The sequence below is a fragment of the Nothoprocta perdicaria genome, unplaced genomic scaffold (genome assembly GCF_003342845.1).
Source record: "Nothoprocta perdicaria isolate Ctin4 unplaced genomic scaffold, notPer1 scaffold_96, whole genome shotgun sequence".
In the NCBI taxonomy this organism is placed as follows: domain Eukaryota; kingdom Metazoa; phylum Chordata; class Aves; order Tinamiformes; family Tinamidae; genus Nothoprocta; species Nothoprocta perdicaria.
Genome location: NW_020456265.1, coordinates 1,949,401 through 1,969,957, shown reverse-complemented (window position 1 = coordinate 1,969,957; position 20,557 = coordinate 1,949,401). Strand labels below are relative to the sequence as shown.

Genomic DNA, 20,557 nt, shown 5'->3' with positions numbered 1-20,557 from the left:
GCTAAACATGCTAGAGTGTTYTAGCTCCTGGCTGGCTGTGGGGGAAGCAGCCTTCTTTGGGAGCTTCTCCAACAATTTATAGCCTTATAGCCTTAGGCTCTAAATGCATGTTGCCAGATCTTTTAAAAGGACTGTAGAATAGGAAGGAACCTCTTGGTGCATTCAGGTCAGTCAGTATACTATGTAAGGCCCTGCAATAGGTCACTCTGACATCAAGCATCGAATGATTTGCCATTCTAGAAAACTAATCTGGAGACAGATAAATGGCAACACAGAAAAAAAAATGTGTCCTGAAGATACGAGAATGAAGATTAAGAGACAGGATTTCCTACCACATGAAGGGAGGCTTGAGAAAGCATTAAAGCTGGTAGGTAAAGCACAGTGAGAGGTTAGGATTTGAGGAAAGGCASAGCAACTATGTCATTCAGTGAACAGGATGATGTCACTCACTCAGCAATACTTATGACAAAATCTGTTTTGCTTTCTTGATTAGAAAAGTGTGGTGGTTATTGCTGAGGTATTTGCAGGCAGAGCAGGAAGTGTTAAAACAAGCCATCGGTCAGCCAGTCATCCCGTGACAGAAGCAAACGCATTAAACCAGTTTATCCTGCTGTTTCTGATGAAGCAGGTCATTAAACTGTGTATCAGTCTTCTGCTTTCTATAAGTAAGACTTAGAAATTAATAGAAGGAGTCATGCCAGTAAAGAGACACTGTAAAAGGATAGTAAATGGAGACTCCTCTCTTCAGTCATTTTCCTTTTCAGGATATCATCAGTTGGTTCTTGTCTTCATTCCACTGCTATTAARTTGTGGAATAAGATGACTTCACTATCGCTCTCTGATCTTGTGTTGGTAAAAGCTAGAAGAACTTGTTTGGCAAATGTGCGTAGAAAGTGTTGAGATGAAAAATCAGCTCTTTTCTCCAGCTTGTCCAAGTCGCTCTGATCAGCAGCTCAAGCATAGTAATTGTTCCCCACAAATATGGGCTTTCCACAAACTTAAGAGTGCCCTTTGTCCTCTCCTCTAAGTCATTGAGGAAGACATAAACAGTATTGATCCCATTAATTATTCCTGMGGTATGCCACTTGTTACAGGTCTCCAGCTAAACTTTACACTACTCTGAGCTCCGTAGTCTGGCCAAATTTCTATGCCTGTCCACTTCTTTAGTCTATACCTTAAAAATCTGGTTATGAGGAGACTATGGGAGATGAGGTCAAAGACTTCGCTAAAACRAAGGTATAAAATATCCACTGGCCTCTTTTTGTCCATAGCACCAGTTGTCTCCTCACAGAAAGCAATCAGATTGGTCAGGCCTGATTKGTTCTTAGCAAAATCATGTCAGCTGTTCTTTCCTTCACATGGTTAAAAGGGTTTCTAGTTGGATTTGCTCCATAATCTTTGCAGATTCTGAGAACAGCYTGTAGTTATCTAGATCCTCTTTCTTGCCTTCTTCTTGAAGGTGAGTTGCAATGGACTGTTCTTGTACTCTGAGGATGCCATTGTTGAGGATTAGCCAGTTCTCCTGGACGCCTTTGCCTTTAGGGCAGTTTCATCTTGCAATGTTGGTTCCTGAACAAGCCAAATCTGTTCTTCTGAAGACCAGGATGCAATTCTGTTGTTTGTCACCTTCCCTCAGGATCTTAAACTCCACAGTCTCATGGCTGCCACAGCCAAGGCTACCTTGACCTTCATATCTTCATCCAGATCTTCCTTGTTTGTGAGTATTGGGTCCACCAGAACATCTCTTATAGTCAGAGGAACATCTTAAATACTTTGCAAAAATTTTCTGTGGTTGTTGCATCCAGCCGTTTTGTTCTTCCAGCAGATAGCAATGTACTAAAGTCATGCATGCGTACCAAGGGTTGTGACACTTTCTCTAGCTTCCTAAAACAAGGCTTTATCTGCCTCTTCTTCTTGATAAGGAGGTCATAACAGATACCTGTATGAACACCACCAGTGGTAATCTGTCCTTTAATCCTTACCCACAGGCTCTCTACTGGTTTGTTGCATGCCTCAGGGCAAAGATCTGTGCATTCAAGCCCAACAATTTTTCCTGAAAAATCTGTATCCCTCCACTGCAACGTATTTACCATGAGAGCTATCCCACTATGTCTTCATAATCCCAATGAGAACCTATACCATAAAACACCAGAACTGCTACTTATACTTGTATACTTATGTAGACTTATACTGACATTGTTTTTTAAAAAAAAAAAAAAAAAATTAAAAAAACAGCACACTCTGGTGGTTGCCTTTTGAAGAAGAAAATCATCCTTGCATTATTTCTGCAGCTTAAGGTAGGATTTACCTCAACTGACTTCAGCCATCTGAGAGAGATGCATAGTCTGCTTCTGGGGCTACTGAGGCTTCCTGTGCAGTTATTGAAGGGAAGAAACTAGCCATCTGCAAGGGCCCTGACATGTTTTCTTCTAGTGTATCTTGAACTAGATATCTAATATTTAAACAGATGGAAATAGTGTCATCAATTTCCCGCATCCAGATACTTTCCAAGCATTTTTTTTCCTCACAGGATCTGCCCAAATTCTACTCAATGTGAGGAGGCTYTGCATCACATTTTGTGGTCCCCAGTCTCTTTCCAGTTTTAAAGACCTGAATAAAATTCATGGAAAATGGTACAAAAGTTTATAATGGTACATATGAATTGAGATTTTATTGCATTGTAGTGACTTCAATGATTAAAGGTATACTCAAAGTCTCACAGAAGAGTGGGAAGGGTAATTATTAGAACTGGAATAAGCCAATAAAGTTACCACTCAATGTACACTTCTTTAGAGTCAGCAGAATCTGTAAGGGTAGCAGTTTAAAATCTATGTTCATTGATTCAGGTACTACAGATAAAATTTATCGATTTGCCTGTACAGTAATTTTTACAGCATGGAGATATTTATGTTTATTAATTTTTGTTCTTTATATAGCATAGAACTATTTTATAGTCTTTTTTTTTGCTATTTGAAAAGATTTCTTTGAATGGTATTTAAAGTATGTCCCTTTTAATATGTCACAATTATTCTCTTAACATCTTGTTCRTAGATATTTCACAGTTTTATTACTGTACTAAAATATAGCAGATTCTTTCTTTTAATTGCTTTGTCGACTTTACATTCTTACTTATCTGATTTTTGTCATGGTGTAGATCTTTAAGAGAAGATTTAAGTGACAGAWTATAAATTTAGTGCTATTTATGTGCTGTTTTATATAATTTTTAAGAGATCTACATGTAAAGCCCTACTAAAACTTACTTTATATTGATTTTTTCATAAAACTTAATTCATGTTTTGTCTCATGATCTTATTTCTCATGTMGTATAGTCTAACAGTAAGTCCTTGGCATTAGTTTCAGGGTATTTGAGCAGATTCATCACATCCCCTTCTGTATTACCACAGGAGACTACATGGTCTGACTTCCCATGGTCATCTGCTTATGACTCCACACGCTGCTTCCTTCYATCATGAACCCTTGAAGGCTCATGTCGATTGTCCCGAATGGAGGAGCAGGCTGTGTATTTGTGTTGTTCCTGACTTTCTTGATTATATGGGCTACCTAGACTTTTGGGTAGCAGACTGTCTTCTGGGTCTAGGTCTTGCAAGTGGGTTCGCAAAACTTTCCTTCATGTGGGAAGGCAGGGAGCTGAACATACAGTTTCTGAAATGTCTGTTGTTTATTTTTCAACATTTCAGTTCAGCTGAGAATTTTTAAAAAGTAAAATTTTACGGGAAAACTACATTGTTTTCTACACAGCTTCTATTTACAGTTACTTAGCTACAATAATATTGATGTTATGTCCAAAATCTGGGCTAAAGCAGCAAGATGTGAGCAGAAGCCAAATTATATGACCAAATCCAGGGTATCCAGGGTTTTAATGAAAATGGTGGGGCATAACTGTTGTTTTATTAGAGCTCTGACAGTCTGTATGTATGAGAAAGGAAGCAAAGCAAAGGCTAGTAGATCTAAAGAACTAACACAGCAGTGATCTTAGGAAGAAGTCTATGGACACACCTAGATACATTCAGGGAATCACACTGTGGTCTGTCTGCTCTGTTGAAGAACACAAGGACTTGAAGTTTATATACTTCATTGTATATATACTTGTATATATATACATATACTTGTATATATATATATACACTAGTATATATTCAAGTATAAATACTTGAAGTATTTATAAATACCATATTGTATCCATTTCCTATTAACCCAGTTTGCTTCCAGGTAGGAACAGCTTGTCAARGCCCTAAGTACTAGGTAATTTGTCAACTCAAGAGAGTCCATCCTTTCCGATGAAGAATTGGGTAGACAGTTCTATGATGATGTGCAAAGAAGGTGGAGTTTTATGTTTGTTTGTTTTGACCTTATAGAAGTAAAAAGTTAATTACTGATGTGACTCAGTGCTCATTGCAGGCCACAACAGGCTGCATAAACAAAAGGCAAAGGAGTAGACCCTGACTCTTCTAACATTAACTGACTCATGTCCGTGATGTACTAGCCACTCTGAAGCAGGTTTGCTTTATAGAGAGTTATTTAAAGTCATTCAAAACTAAGTCAGAGATTAAACGAAAAAGCAATGATCTGCACCATCATGGGCAAAGMGCTCAATACACTTTCTGGCTCTCTCCTACCTGACAGTGCAGATAAGCCTATAGGAAACACACTAAAAGGGAAGTATTTCAGGAATCATTGTTTCCCTGAGACAACTCAGGATAGAGACAAAAATGATAGCTTCTCTGTGGAAGRCTACAAAACTAGTGGTTCATTGTTGTGAGCGGGAAGGAGAAGCGTAAGTATCTATTTTATTCATTTTTAGTRTAGCTTTTCATTAGCGGCCTGGAAAATGAAAGTGCAAGTGTGTCAATTTTCAGCAGGCACAAGGTAAGAGATTTTGTGCTGGGGACAGAACTAGAATTCAGCATGATCTTAACAAGCTGAAAAAGTAGTCTGGAAAAAGAAAATTTTGTATGGGTAAGTGCAAGAAGATGAGTATGGTAAACAACCAACTGCTTGGATGCAGAGTAGAGAATAATTGACTAAAAAGTTCAGAAGAGGAAATGGGGTTATTGTGTATCCTCAAATAAATGTAAATTAGTTTATAATCCTGTTGTAAAAAAAAAAAAAAAAAGAGAGAGAGAAAGGCAACAAAACAACAAATACAAATAAAAAAGATTACATACTCTGGGATTGTTGAATACAGGTTTAGAAAATGCATTCAAGAATATTGTGGACCCATTGTAGGTAGTCCAAAGGATAGCAATGGAGATTATTAGAGAAACTGTTAGAGAAAGYATGTGATTTCTAGGAAAAGTAGAAAGCATTGCTGTTTAAGTCTGAAAAAGATAAGGGCTAGAGAAGGAAAAGGAAAGTTAACTCTTCATGCATATTAAAAATGGGTGCAGAGATGAAAGTAGTAATCTAATTTTCATGTTTTTAGTAGAGTGGAAAAGAAGATATGGGTTTAAGCTGCAGCATGAAATGCTCAAGTTAAGGCTCTAAGAAAACTTTCTGATGATAAGATTAGCTAAGCATTGGAATAGGCTGTGCACCCTAAGGAGTTGCAGAATCTCCATTTATTTCAGATTTTTAAGATCAGACTGGAGAAACATATATCTGAAATTGTGCAGATATACTTGAACATGGCTTGCAGAAGGAGGATAAACTTTGGTCAACTCTCAGTGTCTTTCCGGTCTTTTGTTTGGATGATTCTATGATCATATCCAACACCCTAATTCCTAGTGAAAACACAGATACCACTCTAGCAAATATATTTTTTAAAAAAATTTCAAACTGAGACATATGATATCTTTTCTTAGTTTACTACTCACACCATAAATCTAAAGCGTTTCTTGCTTTTCATTCCTGTCATTAGTTTTTATATATTAGTTTTTATATATTACTTTTTATTTTCTTTGATCACCTCCACATTTCCTCACAACTTGCAGAGAACCAGAAGATAGAGATTTTCAGTGAAGCTGTCTTGTCTCAGAAACTGCACAGCTGCAGTGTTAGGTAGGATGAAAAAGCCAATCATCTTCCAGATTGTATCTGCCTTAATCAGAGACCTTAAGTCTCTGATTGCCTGGAAAACTGTTCTATTGCAAACATACTTTTCTTCCAAAGGACCTTTCTTAAGGTTTACCAGACTTGGTTAAACAAAAAAAAAAAACAAAAAACAGTATGAGAGTTCTCAATTTGTACACCTAATCTATCTATTTGTTTTCTAAAGGAGTAAGAAATACCAGAAGGTAGCAGGCAGTTTCAAAGTATATGAAACAGTATTTTCTGGTTCTGTGAAGCATATTGACTGCATCCTAAGAAGAGCCTTTGATTGCATTTTATTTTGTATAGCCCTTTAGAGTCTTGTCCCTCTCTCCTTCTTTGACAATGAGCTAAAGAGAGAAGAAAAATTAACCCATCATCCATAAGATGAATAAAAAGCAGTTGAAAAAAATCTCATGAGCAAGTATTTTACTGCTTCAGGGATAAAGTAGCACAAAGTGTTTTATACTGGCACAGGCAAAGGCCAGTATGTGACAAGGTGACATTCCTTTAAAATATTTCAATTGTTTAACCTTATCTTTGCTGACAAAGCTCCTTTTTTTTTCTCTCCTTGTGAAATGAAAGTCTCTGGCATGTTAGTCTAATTGAAATGACAGGCAAATTTTAAAAGTTAAATTGATTCTTTGTCACTGGAGCAGTCCCAAGTGTTTGAAAGGAAATGTTAGCTGAGGAAACAAAAAGTCTGTGTTAACCTGTTAGAAACCAAGATCTTTTGCTATAGCGTTTTACCTTAAGGAAATAAGAAGCACTAATTGAGTGAAGATATGTTTACTAGATTAAATTAATAAATGAATTCAATGAATAAATGAATTTATATTTGAAAGAGCTACAGTTGCAAGTGTCTGAATGATGCAGGTTCTCTGTGGGAGAAGGAGAGCATCTGAAGACAAGGTACTTAAAAACACATTAAAGAAACTAACTGTGTGACCCTTCTTTGGATCTCCAGGAAGTTCTCATTTGCTTTGATACAATATTGCCTGCCCCTCAAGCTGGTCATATTGCAAATACAGGGATTTTTGAGGATTGGCTGTTTTTCAGCTATGTTTTTAGCTTTTGTTTTGAGATCAGAAGGGCTTAGTCTTTGTCTTCTGCTCAGCTGCTCACTGCATCCCAACCATAAGATCTCAAACCAGAGCAATCCAGCTGGGTTTGGTGATAAGTGCTGAAGCTTTCATGTCAGTGTCTGACTGTCCCAGGCTCTGCCATTCCAGCAGGAGATGTATTTGGGATGGCTCCCAAAGGCAGGCGCGTTTTTCTTTCATTAGCTGTGGAAGTCATGAAAAAGCCACTGTAAATTTTTCTGGCGCTCCCTGGAAAGAAATGTTGGGCATTCTTGATTATTAAGCAATAAGGAGGTTTGCTGATCCTAAATGCTGTATTTCCTGTTCCAGTAGGTGTTTTAGATGTAGATTGTGCTTGATAGCTCTATTAATAAGTAGAGCTTAAGTGCCAGTCTAGCCTGTTTGACTTTCAAATTAATCCTCAGAAATGCTACCTCATGAATATTAAAATTCAGCCTCCTGTGCCATGATCGATATATTAATTTTTATGTATGACCTCATGAAGTTCCAGCCTGTCAAGCCATGGGCATTTGTCCAATATTCTTGTGTAAATGTCAAGACAGATGGTTCTCAAAGCTCTGTAATATTTCACATACTAATAGAAGTGCCTGCCTTCACTGACCTCAGCATATGAGCAGAGAAAACCCAGGCAAATGTTYGCTAAATGGGACAAACTGACTTGGCATTATGACAGTGGAAATGAGATTGGCTAAAATGTGCAGTGAGCCCCGTGTGAGCTTGTGTGGAGCCAAGATAACTGCTAGCTAGGGCAAACCAGTCCCCCCAGGAAAGTTAGTCTCCATGGAATAGACAGGATGTATTCAGAAGCGAATAGAGAGGGACTCAAGCTCAATGAACTRAAGACTGGAAGATTAGCCAGGCTAATTTCCAGAAGAGGTCACTTGTGCATTTTGYTTCAAGGACTCCTGGTCTTCTGAGCACAGAAACAATGGAACATCTCTGTGTTAGATGGAAGTGGCTGGGACTTTAAAAGGCTGAATCACTGATTTGCAGTTTTTTATGGAGCATGTCCTGTTTTATAAATTAGAATTGCCCAATATAACAGTGGTTTTAGTACCAGTTATACAGAGGTCCTCTTTGGAGGAATGAACTCTCTTGCAGAATGAAGGACTAACCTAGCAATGCCTTCTTAAAGTCACATTTCATTACTGTTACTGAGGCTTACATATTTTAGTCAACAAATGCACTAACATGAAAGAGTTTTATTCAGTTTACCTAATTTTAGATATCTTCAGTACAGACATCTGTGCTTGAGCTAGTCASCCAAACACTTCTATAGCTGGTGGAAAAATACAGATGTTTCTAGGACGTGATTCATCCCACTGTACTGCATGTGTGATATATAGGCCAAATGAACCTTGCCTTAGAAGTGCCCATTTCTTTGCATGGTCTCTGAACAGAGTCAAGTTGACTGGCCTAGAAATGAATGTCTTCACTGTAGCCTTCAAAAGTGAAATGAGATGAACTCCTCCCTCCCCATTTTCTTCTCTATTACATGAAATGCAAGCTCAAGAACAGAGAAATGCAGTGTCCCATCCAGTAGCTGAGGCTGGCTAAGCAGTTCATTTTAGAGAGATGCTTAATGATACCTGAGAAACAACATTTATTTATTTGGAATTCACTTTGAAGGACTAAATACTGAAATGCTTTCAGGTCAGAGTACTTTTTGAAATGCTAATCAAGTGAAATTGGCCTTTACCACCAGCAGATATTTGTATATCAAAGAGCTTTCTTGTACTCCTTCTGTCAGTCTAAATAAAATTGAGATTACACTGATGTTGTATTTTTAATGTAGATTCCCAGTAAAATCATCTTYTGTGTCATTAATGTTTTAATATTTTTAGCCTAATATTGGTTACCTATTGCCATGCTTAGTATTGCACAGAGAAGTTAGTCTTCATTATTCATTCTAGTATTTAGTTTCCCCAGTATTTTAATATAAAAGTTTATGGAGCCTGTGTCAGAAATAAAAACTTGTCTTGCTGCCCGTTATAATAATGGTCAAGCCTGATGAATTTTTCCTTCTCATGCTCCAGGGAGTAAAGCTTCCTGTAGAGTAGGTGCTGAAGGGCACAAAGCCTGTGTACCACGGAGGAGTCTATATTTTCCTCTGCACCTTTCCTTGCGTGGGTCACTTTTAAGCACAGTGGATAATGTCTCACCATTAAGCAAATGTCTTGCTTAGAAGCTTGTCCTCTTAATTGCCGACCGCAGCCAAGGTGCCTGAGTAGCAGTGCTGGAAGAGCCAAAGCTGCCACTTCCTGCAATACTTGTCATGCTGCACTGGCTCAGCTAAAGAGCTGAGATGACCTTCTGCGAGGAATCTTGGAATGAAAACAACTTTGTGATTAAACAAAGTGAGTCTTGGGGAGTAGTAGTCTACCAATATGTACAAATACCTGAGGGGAGAATGTAAAGAAGGTGGGGCAAAACTCTTCTCAGTGCTGGCCAGTGACAGGACATCAGGTAAGGAATATAAATTAAAACTCAAGCAGTTGCATCTCCATGTGAGGAGGAACTTCTTTACTGTGAGGGTGCCAGAGCCCTGGCACAGGCTGCCCAGGGAGGYTGTGGAGTCTCCTTCTCTGGAGATCTTCCAAACCCGCCTGGATGCCRCCCTGTGCCCCGTGCKCTGGGTGTCCCTGCTGGAGCAGGGGGTTGGACTAGATGATCTCCAGAAGTCTCTTCCAACCTAAACTGTTCCGTGATTCTGTGGTTCTTGACTCATTCCATTTACTAAAGTAATAAACCACACATCCCAGGATGCCACCACAAAGGTTTAAGGTGACCAGTGACAAATCAAAAGTAAAAAACTTCAGATTTTATATTGGATACAGGAATGAATCTTCTGTTAGGAAAATATTTTTAAAATAAAATTGGATGTCAGAAACACSTATGGTACAAATTTGTCAAATATGTTCACTTACCAGCCCTGTAAAAATAAACAGACTCATAAAAATTCTAATTTGAGTAAAAACAATTTGTAAACAACATACAGGCCCAAACTCACTGAATATGAATTGACTGCAACAAGTTATTGTGCCTGCTCTGTTTCTTGCCATTTGCCATCTGTTTTTAGTAATTGATACTCATTCAAAGTACACTGAAGAAACAGGCTTTGTAGCACTCCACTTCTTCCAACTGTTTATTTTATTTTGGAAACATTTGTCTCTCCCATCACAGGTAATCAGCGAGTTTGAAGCCTCTCCTGACTCATTTTCCTACAGAATCCCCAACCTAAGTCGGAATCGACAGTACAGCGTCTGGGTGGTGGCAGTGACTGCTGCAGGAAGAGGCAACAGCAGCGAAATTATCACTGTCGAACCGCTAGCTAAAGGTATGATGGCAGCACTTTTTAAAGCAATCCCAAACTTCTGAATGCTAATTACTGTTATAACTGGCATGTGGCTTCTTTGTATCTCACTGCTTATTAAGAGTGGGATTTGATGGGAGGAACTTCAGTTCTCTCCAAAAGTTAGATACCAACTCTTTGCTAATTGCCCAAGCTTTTGCTGTAGTCAGCAGAGAGAGAAAGAATGATGTACTCCTCTAGGGGCTAATTCATCCCACCTACCTTAGAAGGAAATAAATTGCTTTTTGGAGCAATTTTTATCTTCTTTTGTTGGGTACAGAGAGATTTCAGATGATGCCCTCCCAAACTGAGTGTATATGTCTATTTTTTTTTGACAAGATAACTTCTTTGTCATTCCTCTCCATACTAATATCTCTTGTGTACTCTACAGGTGCTATTTTCTGTATCAAATGACGTGATTAACATATCTAAACTCTAAGCACTTTTTCTTAACTTGCATTAGCTTTGAAGTTTGCTGGTTCTATTTTCAATTTTAAGAATCTGAATGTGCCTGAAATCTTGTGTATTTTTTTCCAACTATATTAGTTTTTCTAACAAAAGATACTACTTAAGCTCTTACTTGGGATATTACAAAACATTAGCTTGGAAAGAGACACCTAACTTTTTAGACAGCAAGGCAAGTTGAGTCCCATTAGTAATCAGCTTTTGTATGGGCTCTTCATCACTGCTCTTTTTTTTTTCCACTTAATTAAATTATCACAGCAGTCACCAATATGAATGGTTTAGTGTACTTATCCCTGGCATTGCATTCGATTGACTTTACAGTTTCACAAGGCTGGTGCCACTTCAGTCATGTGGCTAACGATGTAGTAGTGTAAAAGAAAGTGTCCAGTGCTTTATGATGACACTTTCTCAAAAAACATCCAGCCAAACTTCAGCCAAACTCCGCTAACATGAACATGCATTTTCTTCATAGAGGATCTTGTGCCATCACCATAGTCATGTTTGCTGTTCTTAGCTACCTAGATGGTAATTAAGCAGTTTGATGATAAACTATTAGGTGATGGTGTTTGTAACATAAAATTTTATCATATGGGATGGATATTTTTCAACATTCCTACAAGGAACTTGTAGTAATTATGATGTTACCACTTTGGCTCACAGTGGAAGCTTTATCACTATTGATGTGGGGAGGATCTAACAAAGTAAATTGGCCTCAGTGGGAACAAGCAGGGGAATGTTTCCTTCCCATACTGTTACTGACAGTCTCTGTGTCAGCTGGGTAGACTCACCTTTAGTTTCTTCTGCTTTTAACAACTGGCATCTTTCAGAAGAGTTTTTCTCAGTGGCTACACAGCATTAGTGTAGTGACCTTATGTGTGACTAAAAGGCTATGAAAAGTTTGCAGGTTTTCCATTATTGTATTTCTCCTAGGAAAACTGCCTACTGCATTTTGAACACCTGTGAAAACGAGGTTGGGTTGTTAAAAAGTGGATGGGAAACATAAGGGACATCTGAAAGGGAAACGTCTGAAAAATGCCTCAAAAAAMCAGGGCAAAGGGTTCAATATGCTTCTCTTCTGTGACCCTGTTACTTATGCATAATGAATGAGTTGTGCATTCATATTGGAGTCAACAAAAATAGACAACACATTGATGCTTGCATAGATTCAGAAACCATTAGACAAGAATATGATATAATACTAGTAAATTAGCGATGTAGACAGGTCTGGTACTGTGCAGGGATCCAAAGTTCACAGATACCCAGATAAGTTGAACTGGTTGTGAAGAAATGCAGGATGTGATAGAACTAGGATTGCCAAAATAGACAAGTTTCAAAATGATCCACGCGTACTTGAACTGAACAAGTTTTCTATAAGCTGGAATTAAACCTGTCCAATGAAATCTTATTAGTATGATCCATAATGCCAAATAAAACAACTTAAAAATATCTTTTATGTAAAGATAGCTAAAGGAGAAATAGCTAATTACTTCAATATAATCAAGTTAGCGTACACAAGATTTTATTCCAAAGGACAACAGAATGCATCTAGCCAATATTAAAGCAAGTAATGATGCTCCAGTATAAAATCTACATTAGATAATGCTCAAGATAAGCCCATTATAGGCATTATCTTTGGACTGAAAAAGTAATGAATAATCCTTTTGTGGAAATTGTGATCAGCACTAGGAATAAAAATATGTAACAATTTTATGAACCCTGGATATAGTCAGATTAGAAATTATTGTATCATGTGTGAGATTTCCTGTATGAATGCACAACTGAACCTTTTAGAGACCTGGGAGAAGACTGGTGATCAGTGGTAAGGACAAACAGATGAAGAATAATGGACAGAGTTAATAGCCTTGAAGACTTTTCTTGCCAAAACATCTAAAGCATGTCCTAGATCACAGAGTTACAGATAGTTAAAGCCTGATTTTGTCATGCAGAACACAAAAGGCTGGTTTATAGTGGGGAAAGAGTCCTCATTGCAAAAGCATCCTATGGGCTATTACCATGAAGTCGTTTCCTTCCGTCCTTTTCCACTTCACAGTAACTGTTGATGAAATGATACCATCATGACAGCTAATGACAGTTAACTTGAAATTGAATTATGCCAACTTATCTATAACCCTCACTGAGAATGTCTAGATAGAGGTTTGGTATAAAAAGGCTAGGCCAATTTAAATTAAAGCTTAATTTAGGCTAACATTTCTTTCTTTAGTGTCTTCATATCTCAGAATATGTTGTGATTCCCTGTAATTGACGGACAAAAGTAAGCAAGAATAAATAAATAAATAAAAATAAAGAGAAAGAAAATAACCACAGTAACCACAGCAAGCAAAATTCAGCCTCCATGTAAGCGTGCTGTGCCTCACTGAATCATGCTTCAGTGCTGGCTTGAAATTTTTGTTTTAGTCTGTCAAATACGTCTGAAAGGCAGGAAATCTTACATGCACTTTGTTCCTTTTATTTACTGACTACAGCTAATGCAGAATGGAATTTGTCAGTGACATGAAGACAACAGAATTAGACCTATGACCATCTGGTCATTTTTGCAGAAGTCTTTGGTTTTACTTTAATATACAGTTTCCCCTTCTCTTGCACACTCAAACATTACTGCTGAACAGATTTTCCTCATCATCTAGCTTGTTTTGCATATTTAATGATTTTAAACGACACATGTGTCTGACATGATGTCATGAACACATCATCAGTCTGTTTTCTTAATGATTCATCATGCTGGAATACACTGTATGTTTTTCTGTTAGATAGTAAGTGAAAGAAACTCCAGAGCCATGATATTCTGATTAAGATGAGCTGCAGTGACTTGGCACAGCTCTTGTTCAGGTTCCTTGTAGAGTTTACCTTTCAAATTTGATTCAAATTTGATTGTGTCCTCCAGAAAAATAAATATCAAGTGTGTGATGGCCTCTGTTTAGAAGTTCTGGCTGTTGTGACAGCGGGTATAGTTAATAGGATTCATAATATAAGTAAACAAACATGCAGAAGATCATATTAGCATGAGAAAGTGAAGGGCCTAGAACAAAAGGAACAAGCCATTGTTGGGATAAACATTAAAAATAATGAGAAATCATGAAATATTTGGCAATAATGATGCCATCTGATGCTGAAGGCTTCAGTAGGAGTCCTACAGTTTAAGGGGAAAAAAAAAAAAAAAAGTAAAGAGTAAAGTAATAGTCCTCAGTTGGAAATAGCCAAACTTTTGAGCAATACTGGAAAGATGGGTGAGTCAGGGTATCTCATTTTAGGTAAGATTTCAGACTGTATGTTATGGAGAGCAAGAGCAAATATCTTCATTTGATATTTCATTTTGTTTTGCTTCATGTTTTTAAAGACACTGCCATTTCCCATGGAACAGGAATACACACATTTCTAACCACAATTCTTCAGGAAGGGCTGCTGGTACTAGGAGGACTCGAGGTGCTTACAGTTGTGCTTTGTAGACAGTCGTGGTTGACAGCATCTCTTGCTGCTTTTAAAGATGGCATGAGTAACATTAAACATCTCCTCCAAAGAAATCCTGGCACCATTGAAAACAAATGAGCCTTCTAACCCTGACTTCAGTGGAGTCAGCATTTCATGCTGTGTGTGCACTCCCTAGGTAGACTGAGCCCATTTCTGTTTCAGTTAGTATAATTAGTCCATGACATCTGGCATTACAGTTCTGCATAGACCTTTTCCAGAATATATGTCCTTAAGAGTATCACAGTGGAAAATAAGATTATATCATTAGACATAATGTGTGACTAGTGTCTTTGCATCTTTCTGCCACCTCCTCAAGGCAGAAAGGTTGTGAGCATCCCCCTGCCACGTAATCGTCAGACCAACCAGAAGGACAGAGCAAGTAGTATTTAGCAGAAGGTTTGTCAGAAATGCACACTGATTTTTCACTCTTAGGAAAGTAGTTTTGTCCCATTACCTAAACCTGACTTTGTCCATTACTTTAAATCGCTAAAACAGATATTTCTTGTATTTTCAATTAAAATTTTAACCTGGGAAAATCTCTTGAGAAGCTTAGCCTTGCACAACACTTGAAGAGAACATTGCAAATGCCATCCAACCAGATTGTATAATGTATGGAATCATTTCTTTTTATGAATATCTCAGGTCCCACTGCAGCCCACTGAAGTAATTTCCCATCAATTTTCAAGGCTTGTTCTTTATGCATGACAGTGCTTGCAGAGGATAAAAAGCTGTTGAGATGAAACATCCCAGTTATATTTGATGCTGACTCTCATTTTCATGTTTTTCTAATTGTTGCAAAATGAGTTTCTGATCAATGTGCATGACTGAAGTTGGTCAGGATTAAAAATACAATATTTGAAGAATCTGTAAGGTTGTTCTTGAGTAATTCAAAACATTGAAGTTCTAACATGTTCTTACTGTTTATCTGTATTATGCACTGAAACTACAGGACATTTTTGTTCATGTATATAGATGAAGTGAGAGCTGATAGGAATAGAACTGACTTACTTAGTATTTTGTTCCTATTTGTGGATTCCAGATAGGCTCTTTTCAATGCACTAACATGTTAGTACATGTAGGTTTATTTTGCTTAATTCCCTAGTTATTGTAAAAGGCCTCTCCCTCTTACAGTTAGAAAATGTCTTACCATTAGCTAGAAAATGTCATACTCCAAAAAATAGTTCTGAATTCTGGAGCACTTGAGGGATGTATTAAAATCTCACCATATTTTGGCACTTTAAAATAAATCAGGCTTTCTGTTTCCAGTAAATGTGTTAGGCCTGTGCTTCGTGACAAACTATAAAATAGAACTTTCTATTGACTTGTATTGAACTCATTGAATTTAGAAACCTTAAATGAAAAATATCTGCAATGATCTGCACAGTCTACAGTGAGTTCTTTCATAGCACATTTTGCAAAGAGAGCTCATTCTACTTTCCACATTAGAACTCCGTGTTCTTGTATAGGCTAGTCTCAGCAAAAATACCCGATTGATATTATACAGAAACATTAATTTGGAGTTCTGTTTTGAAGTCCAGTACAAACTTAATGGGTCCAAATTGGAGTGAAAAACAATAAATATTTTAAAAATGTGATTGCTTTTATGAYTTTGAGGACATATCTACACTCTCACATGGATTAATTCTGAGGTATCTAAGAACTTCTGTACATATTCAGTCCCATATTTTGGAGAGTTGTATAAGCTGTTCTGTAACCACAGTCATGCTCATTTTTGGTAGTCCCAATCTGCCAGATCTACACCCAAGAAGCATGCTACAGTCCATGATTTGCACAAACAGTAGASAGAAGTATGTTCATTTTAGGTAACCAGAATCACCCAGAAGTAGCACRGACGCCAGGAAAAGTTAAGCATGTCAAGAATTTTTTAGGCATTATGTACTTTAGAGGAGAGGAAGTTTTAAAACAAAGGTAGCTACTGAGCCAATGACAGCACAGATTCATCATTAAAGAGGTAATCCAAAGTACCAAAACTCAAATGAGAAATTGAGAACAAAGCATGTAACTTTCACCTCAGTTGTGGAAGCTTTTTTTTGGTGAATTCAAGACTTAATAGAGCAAGAGTGATATATCAATAATTTAGCTTTAGATAGCTCCTTACTATGGATATTGATACTAGAAGTTCGTTTGGAGAGAATATGCCTTTGACGTAATTTTAGTGTGTAATTTCTACTGAGAGATATATGAACATCAATAAAAAAGTTCAATTACTCTTTTTACCTTTTTCCCCATAAGAACTCTTCCGGTGCTTCTCCTAGTCACTCCTCCAGTTACTTGTCTTCTGAACAAATGTAACATTTGCGCTTGAACGAGAAACTCATAGTATGTGTTAAAAGGAATTAGCTTCCCGAAAGTACAGCTTGAAGCAGTTTGGTTTCATTTTCAATGTTTGAAGATGGATGTTTAAGTTTCCCCTCCAAGGGTTGCATGAATGAGCACTTCATGTCAATCTTTCTCTCTCCCTTGCTCAGCTCCTGCCAGAATTTTGACATTCAGTGGCACAGTCACAACTCCTTGGATGAAGGACATTGTCCTCCCTTGCAAAGCCGTTGGAGATCCGGCTCCGACAGTCAAATGGATGAAGGATAGGTAACAAGCACCTCATAGCTCAAATGTTTGGTTAACCCATTTGGTTGAAAACTGGAAGGTGGCAATGCTTGTGTTCCTGGATGATTKTGGCAGGAAGGAGAAGGGTTGTTTACTTATACTGCACACAGTCACAGTAGACAAGGAGTTCAAAAATTCCTTGAACTAAAAATAATTGACTGTCAAGATTAGAAGGTATCAAAAAGAAGGAAAAGTTATGAAGAAGGGAAAGGTAGATATTCAAAATGTTAAGTCTAAAAGTCATTTCTATTTTAACTTTAAGTCCACAAAATAATTTTGCTCCAGGAAAATAAAACGTCTGCTGGGTTTTAATCATGCACTGGATTGCAGAACATAGGCAAGTCTTTTACACATATTTTATTTTTCATAATTCTGTTTTGATTTTTAGTTTTACAGTTGTGGAAAGGCATAGACAAAAATAGTCATAAAAAGAGTGGATCAACAGTGGTATTACAGTACTATGAAGCTATGTTGTGCATTGATGCCCATAGCTATTATTTTACAAGAATGGACATTGTACCAAAGATTACATTTTATTCTGATTTTGTACTTCTAGGAAATATTAAACAGTTAAGGAAGGAGTGAGTTCTCATTTCCACTTAAATGGGGGCTGCGGCATCTGCTTTTTTTTTAAGCAAATGGCAGTTGTTTCCCAGCAGCAAATATTCCTATACTATTTTAATTAAAGACGACCCCATTCTCATTTCCTTATTTCTTCATTTCCATCCTTAGTGGCTTTAAAATAATCCAATTCTGAGTAATTTTGATTGTAACTTCTTTAATGTATGCACTTTGTTTCCTGTGAGGTAGTAACGGGACACCCAGTCTAGTGATGATTGATGGGCGAAGAAGCATCTTTAGCAATGGCAGCTTTGTCATCCGAACGGTGAAAGCAGAAGACTCTGGATACTACAGCTGTGTGGCCAGTAATAACTGGGGATCAGATGAAATAATTTTGAATTTGCAGGTACAAGGTAAGATTTTTTGGCATATCTCATGGTTGTTATCACAGCTATTAATTGATTAATTAGCAATATTAATTGATTAATTAGTAATTGATTAATTGCTACATCTCTGTAGTAATACAGAGATGTGTTTSCATGGTTGTTTAAAATTAGTATTCCTGTGTCCTAATATTGCTTGAATGATCGCAGTTCAAAAAATAAATAAAAGATTATGCTGGTCTTTCTGACTCAGTTATCATTATATTATGCTATATTATGTGTGTTATTAAACACATAAGACCTATGTGTTTTGCTTTTAGTGGAACAATACACCTGCAGTTAATTCTGTATGTCAGTTTTTGTAAGATTGGGAACTGGGTCTTTGCATTCAATTATTTTCCGGTTCTTCACACAGAAAATAGCATCTTAGTCATTCTCCAAATAAAAAGTGGCTATATTCAGGCACTTTGAACTTCAGGAACTTTTGAACTTTACACTTTGTAAAGAGCTGAAGGCCTTTTCTTTGACTTGCAATAAACTATCAACAGAAATTTGCCCCTCTATTGAGACCTCGGACAARAATTGCATTCTGCAAGAGCAGAATTTTATTGATGATGCATATAAGGAAGCTTTTAAAATAATAACAGTATAACTTCAAGCAGTCTTAGTAGCTRCCTTTCATATGCATTTTGAAATGTATATATGTTATCATGTTGACAAGTGTAAGAGCAATGACAACRCAGGAATACATATTAATAATAATGTGAACCAGATCATGTGCTTTCACATAAAAAGAATTCATGACTTGCTAGATTTCATTGCTGACTGCACTATAGGAAGATAAAGCCCCTAAATATGCTTCAATTGTCAGCAAATTGTASTACCAAAGAGAAGCAAATAACAATTGAGAATGTGGGCTATTCTGTGTCCAGTCTCTCTTCTATCCCTAGACAGGCAATCTAAATTTTCAGAGCAAACAGCTCCTCATTTTAGAGCACAGAAGGAGATGATCTCAATCACAGCATAACTCTCTCTGCATAARCCAATCCACTAAGCCTTGAAACAAATGTCACAGTGTTTATTAGCTTATCTAAAAACTGACAGGGAGCCTAAAGATGCTCATTTGCAATGGCTGAAGCCTGTCCACAGTAGGAAATAAGGAGAAAAACACTATCAAATGGAAACCTTATATTTATATTTCACTAAGTACTTTCATAATCACATATTCTTGCTGTTATTGAACCGCAGTAACTAAAAGCAGATCAATATTACTTCCCTGCAGGACAGAGCAGCATTTAATATATGGTACTATCATTTTATGCGGGTAAGATGAATCTCTGCTGAAAGGTTTTACAATAAATTTTTTACAGTGTGGTTTGTGTAGTCTCTTTGCAGGAAATCAACCAAGWCAGTCAGAGTAATGGTATAAATCCATCTCATGTAAGGAATTTTCCTTTAGTACAAAAAGTGTCTTTGTTGTTTTTTTCACCGTTACTTAACGCTGTAAGTACAGCATCCCTTTGAACTAGTSCTTAAATGCAAAGCAAGAGCCTTGGCTGGACAGCTGCACTCATTACTTTGCAGTCTGATGACTTGAATGCAAGAGGAGGTTAAGAGCTCTTCTGAGTTTTACTCCATTCCTCTAAACATAGGACAAGTAGGCGATTTCCTCTGGCAGCAGACTTCTGTACATGTCAGAACATGACCTCTGTGCTGCCTTGCCTCTATCCCAGGTGCGAACAGCAGTGAGTGGGRCTGGGGTCTGCAGAGCAGTAACTTCTGCAGCTGTTTTTGCCATCAGCATGGACCAGCATCTCCCATTCCTTCCCACACCTGAGGTGTCAGGATCAGCAGTAAGCGTGACTCTGTTGGTGGAGTCTCTCTGCCCAGGCTTTCCTAACAGCTCAATTAGATCCTGTTCCATATCTTGCTGCTTGCGCTTGAGGCAGCAAAACTCAATCTTTTCTACATTTCTGAGAATCTTGGAGATCTCTGCTAGCACTTATTAAGAAAACAGTTTGCAGGATGAGCCAGATCTGATGCTGCTGTGTATTGCCAGGACAGTGCRAAATGTTTGAAATAGGAACCTTTCTCAATTGAGCTGCAGGCATAAAACACTTGAGTAAATATCTACCTTTTTGGCAGGCTGTACCACTAATTTGAGTAGTCCTTTGGAATTTCTTTTACCAAGCATGTCTTTGCCTCTTAACAAACGACATTAACCTCTGCTGCTGTACTGCTTTTGGGCCGTGGTCTGGTTCCCTCAGTGGTGCAACAGGACTAGTTAATTCAGGCAGAAGTCAAAGAATTTAAAGAGAACATTATGATATTGACCCAACAGACATTATTTCATTGATAAACTCAAGATATATTTGTCACAGTGCAAAGAAGGCTGGTTAGTTTGCCATGGTTGCACCCCTGAGCACTGAATTCTGCAAACCCAGCTGCTATATCTTAATGCAATATGGAAGTCCCTTATGCTGAGTCTAAACTGTACGCTGCGCTCCTCTCAGTCCCAGTTCACTGACACTGTC

The 20,557-nt window shown here is 37.6% G+C and overlaps 1 protein-coding gene across 1 annotated transcript in view; it reads left to right on the top strand.

Annotated features, from left to right (window-relative positions):
* The window catches only part of DSCAM (DS cell adhesion molecule), a 374,272-nt gene that overhangs the window by 305,336 nt on the left and 48,379 nt on the right, over positions 1-20,557 (top strand). Inside the window, exons 21-23 of the mRNA XM_026053029.1 lie at positions 10,335-10,488; positions 16,944-17,061; positions 17,890-18,053. Of these exons, the coding sequence (XP_025908814.1) occupies positions 10,335-10,488; positions 16,944-17,061; positions 17,890-18,053 (436 nt within the window). The remainder of the gene's footprint in view (positions 1-10,334; positions 10,489-16,943; positions 17,062-17,889; positions 18,054-20,557) is intronic.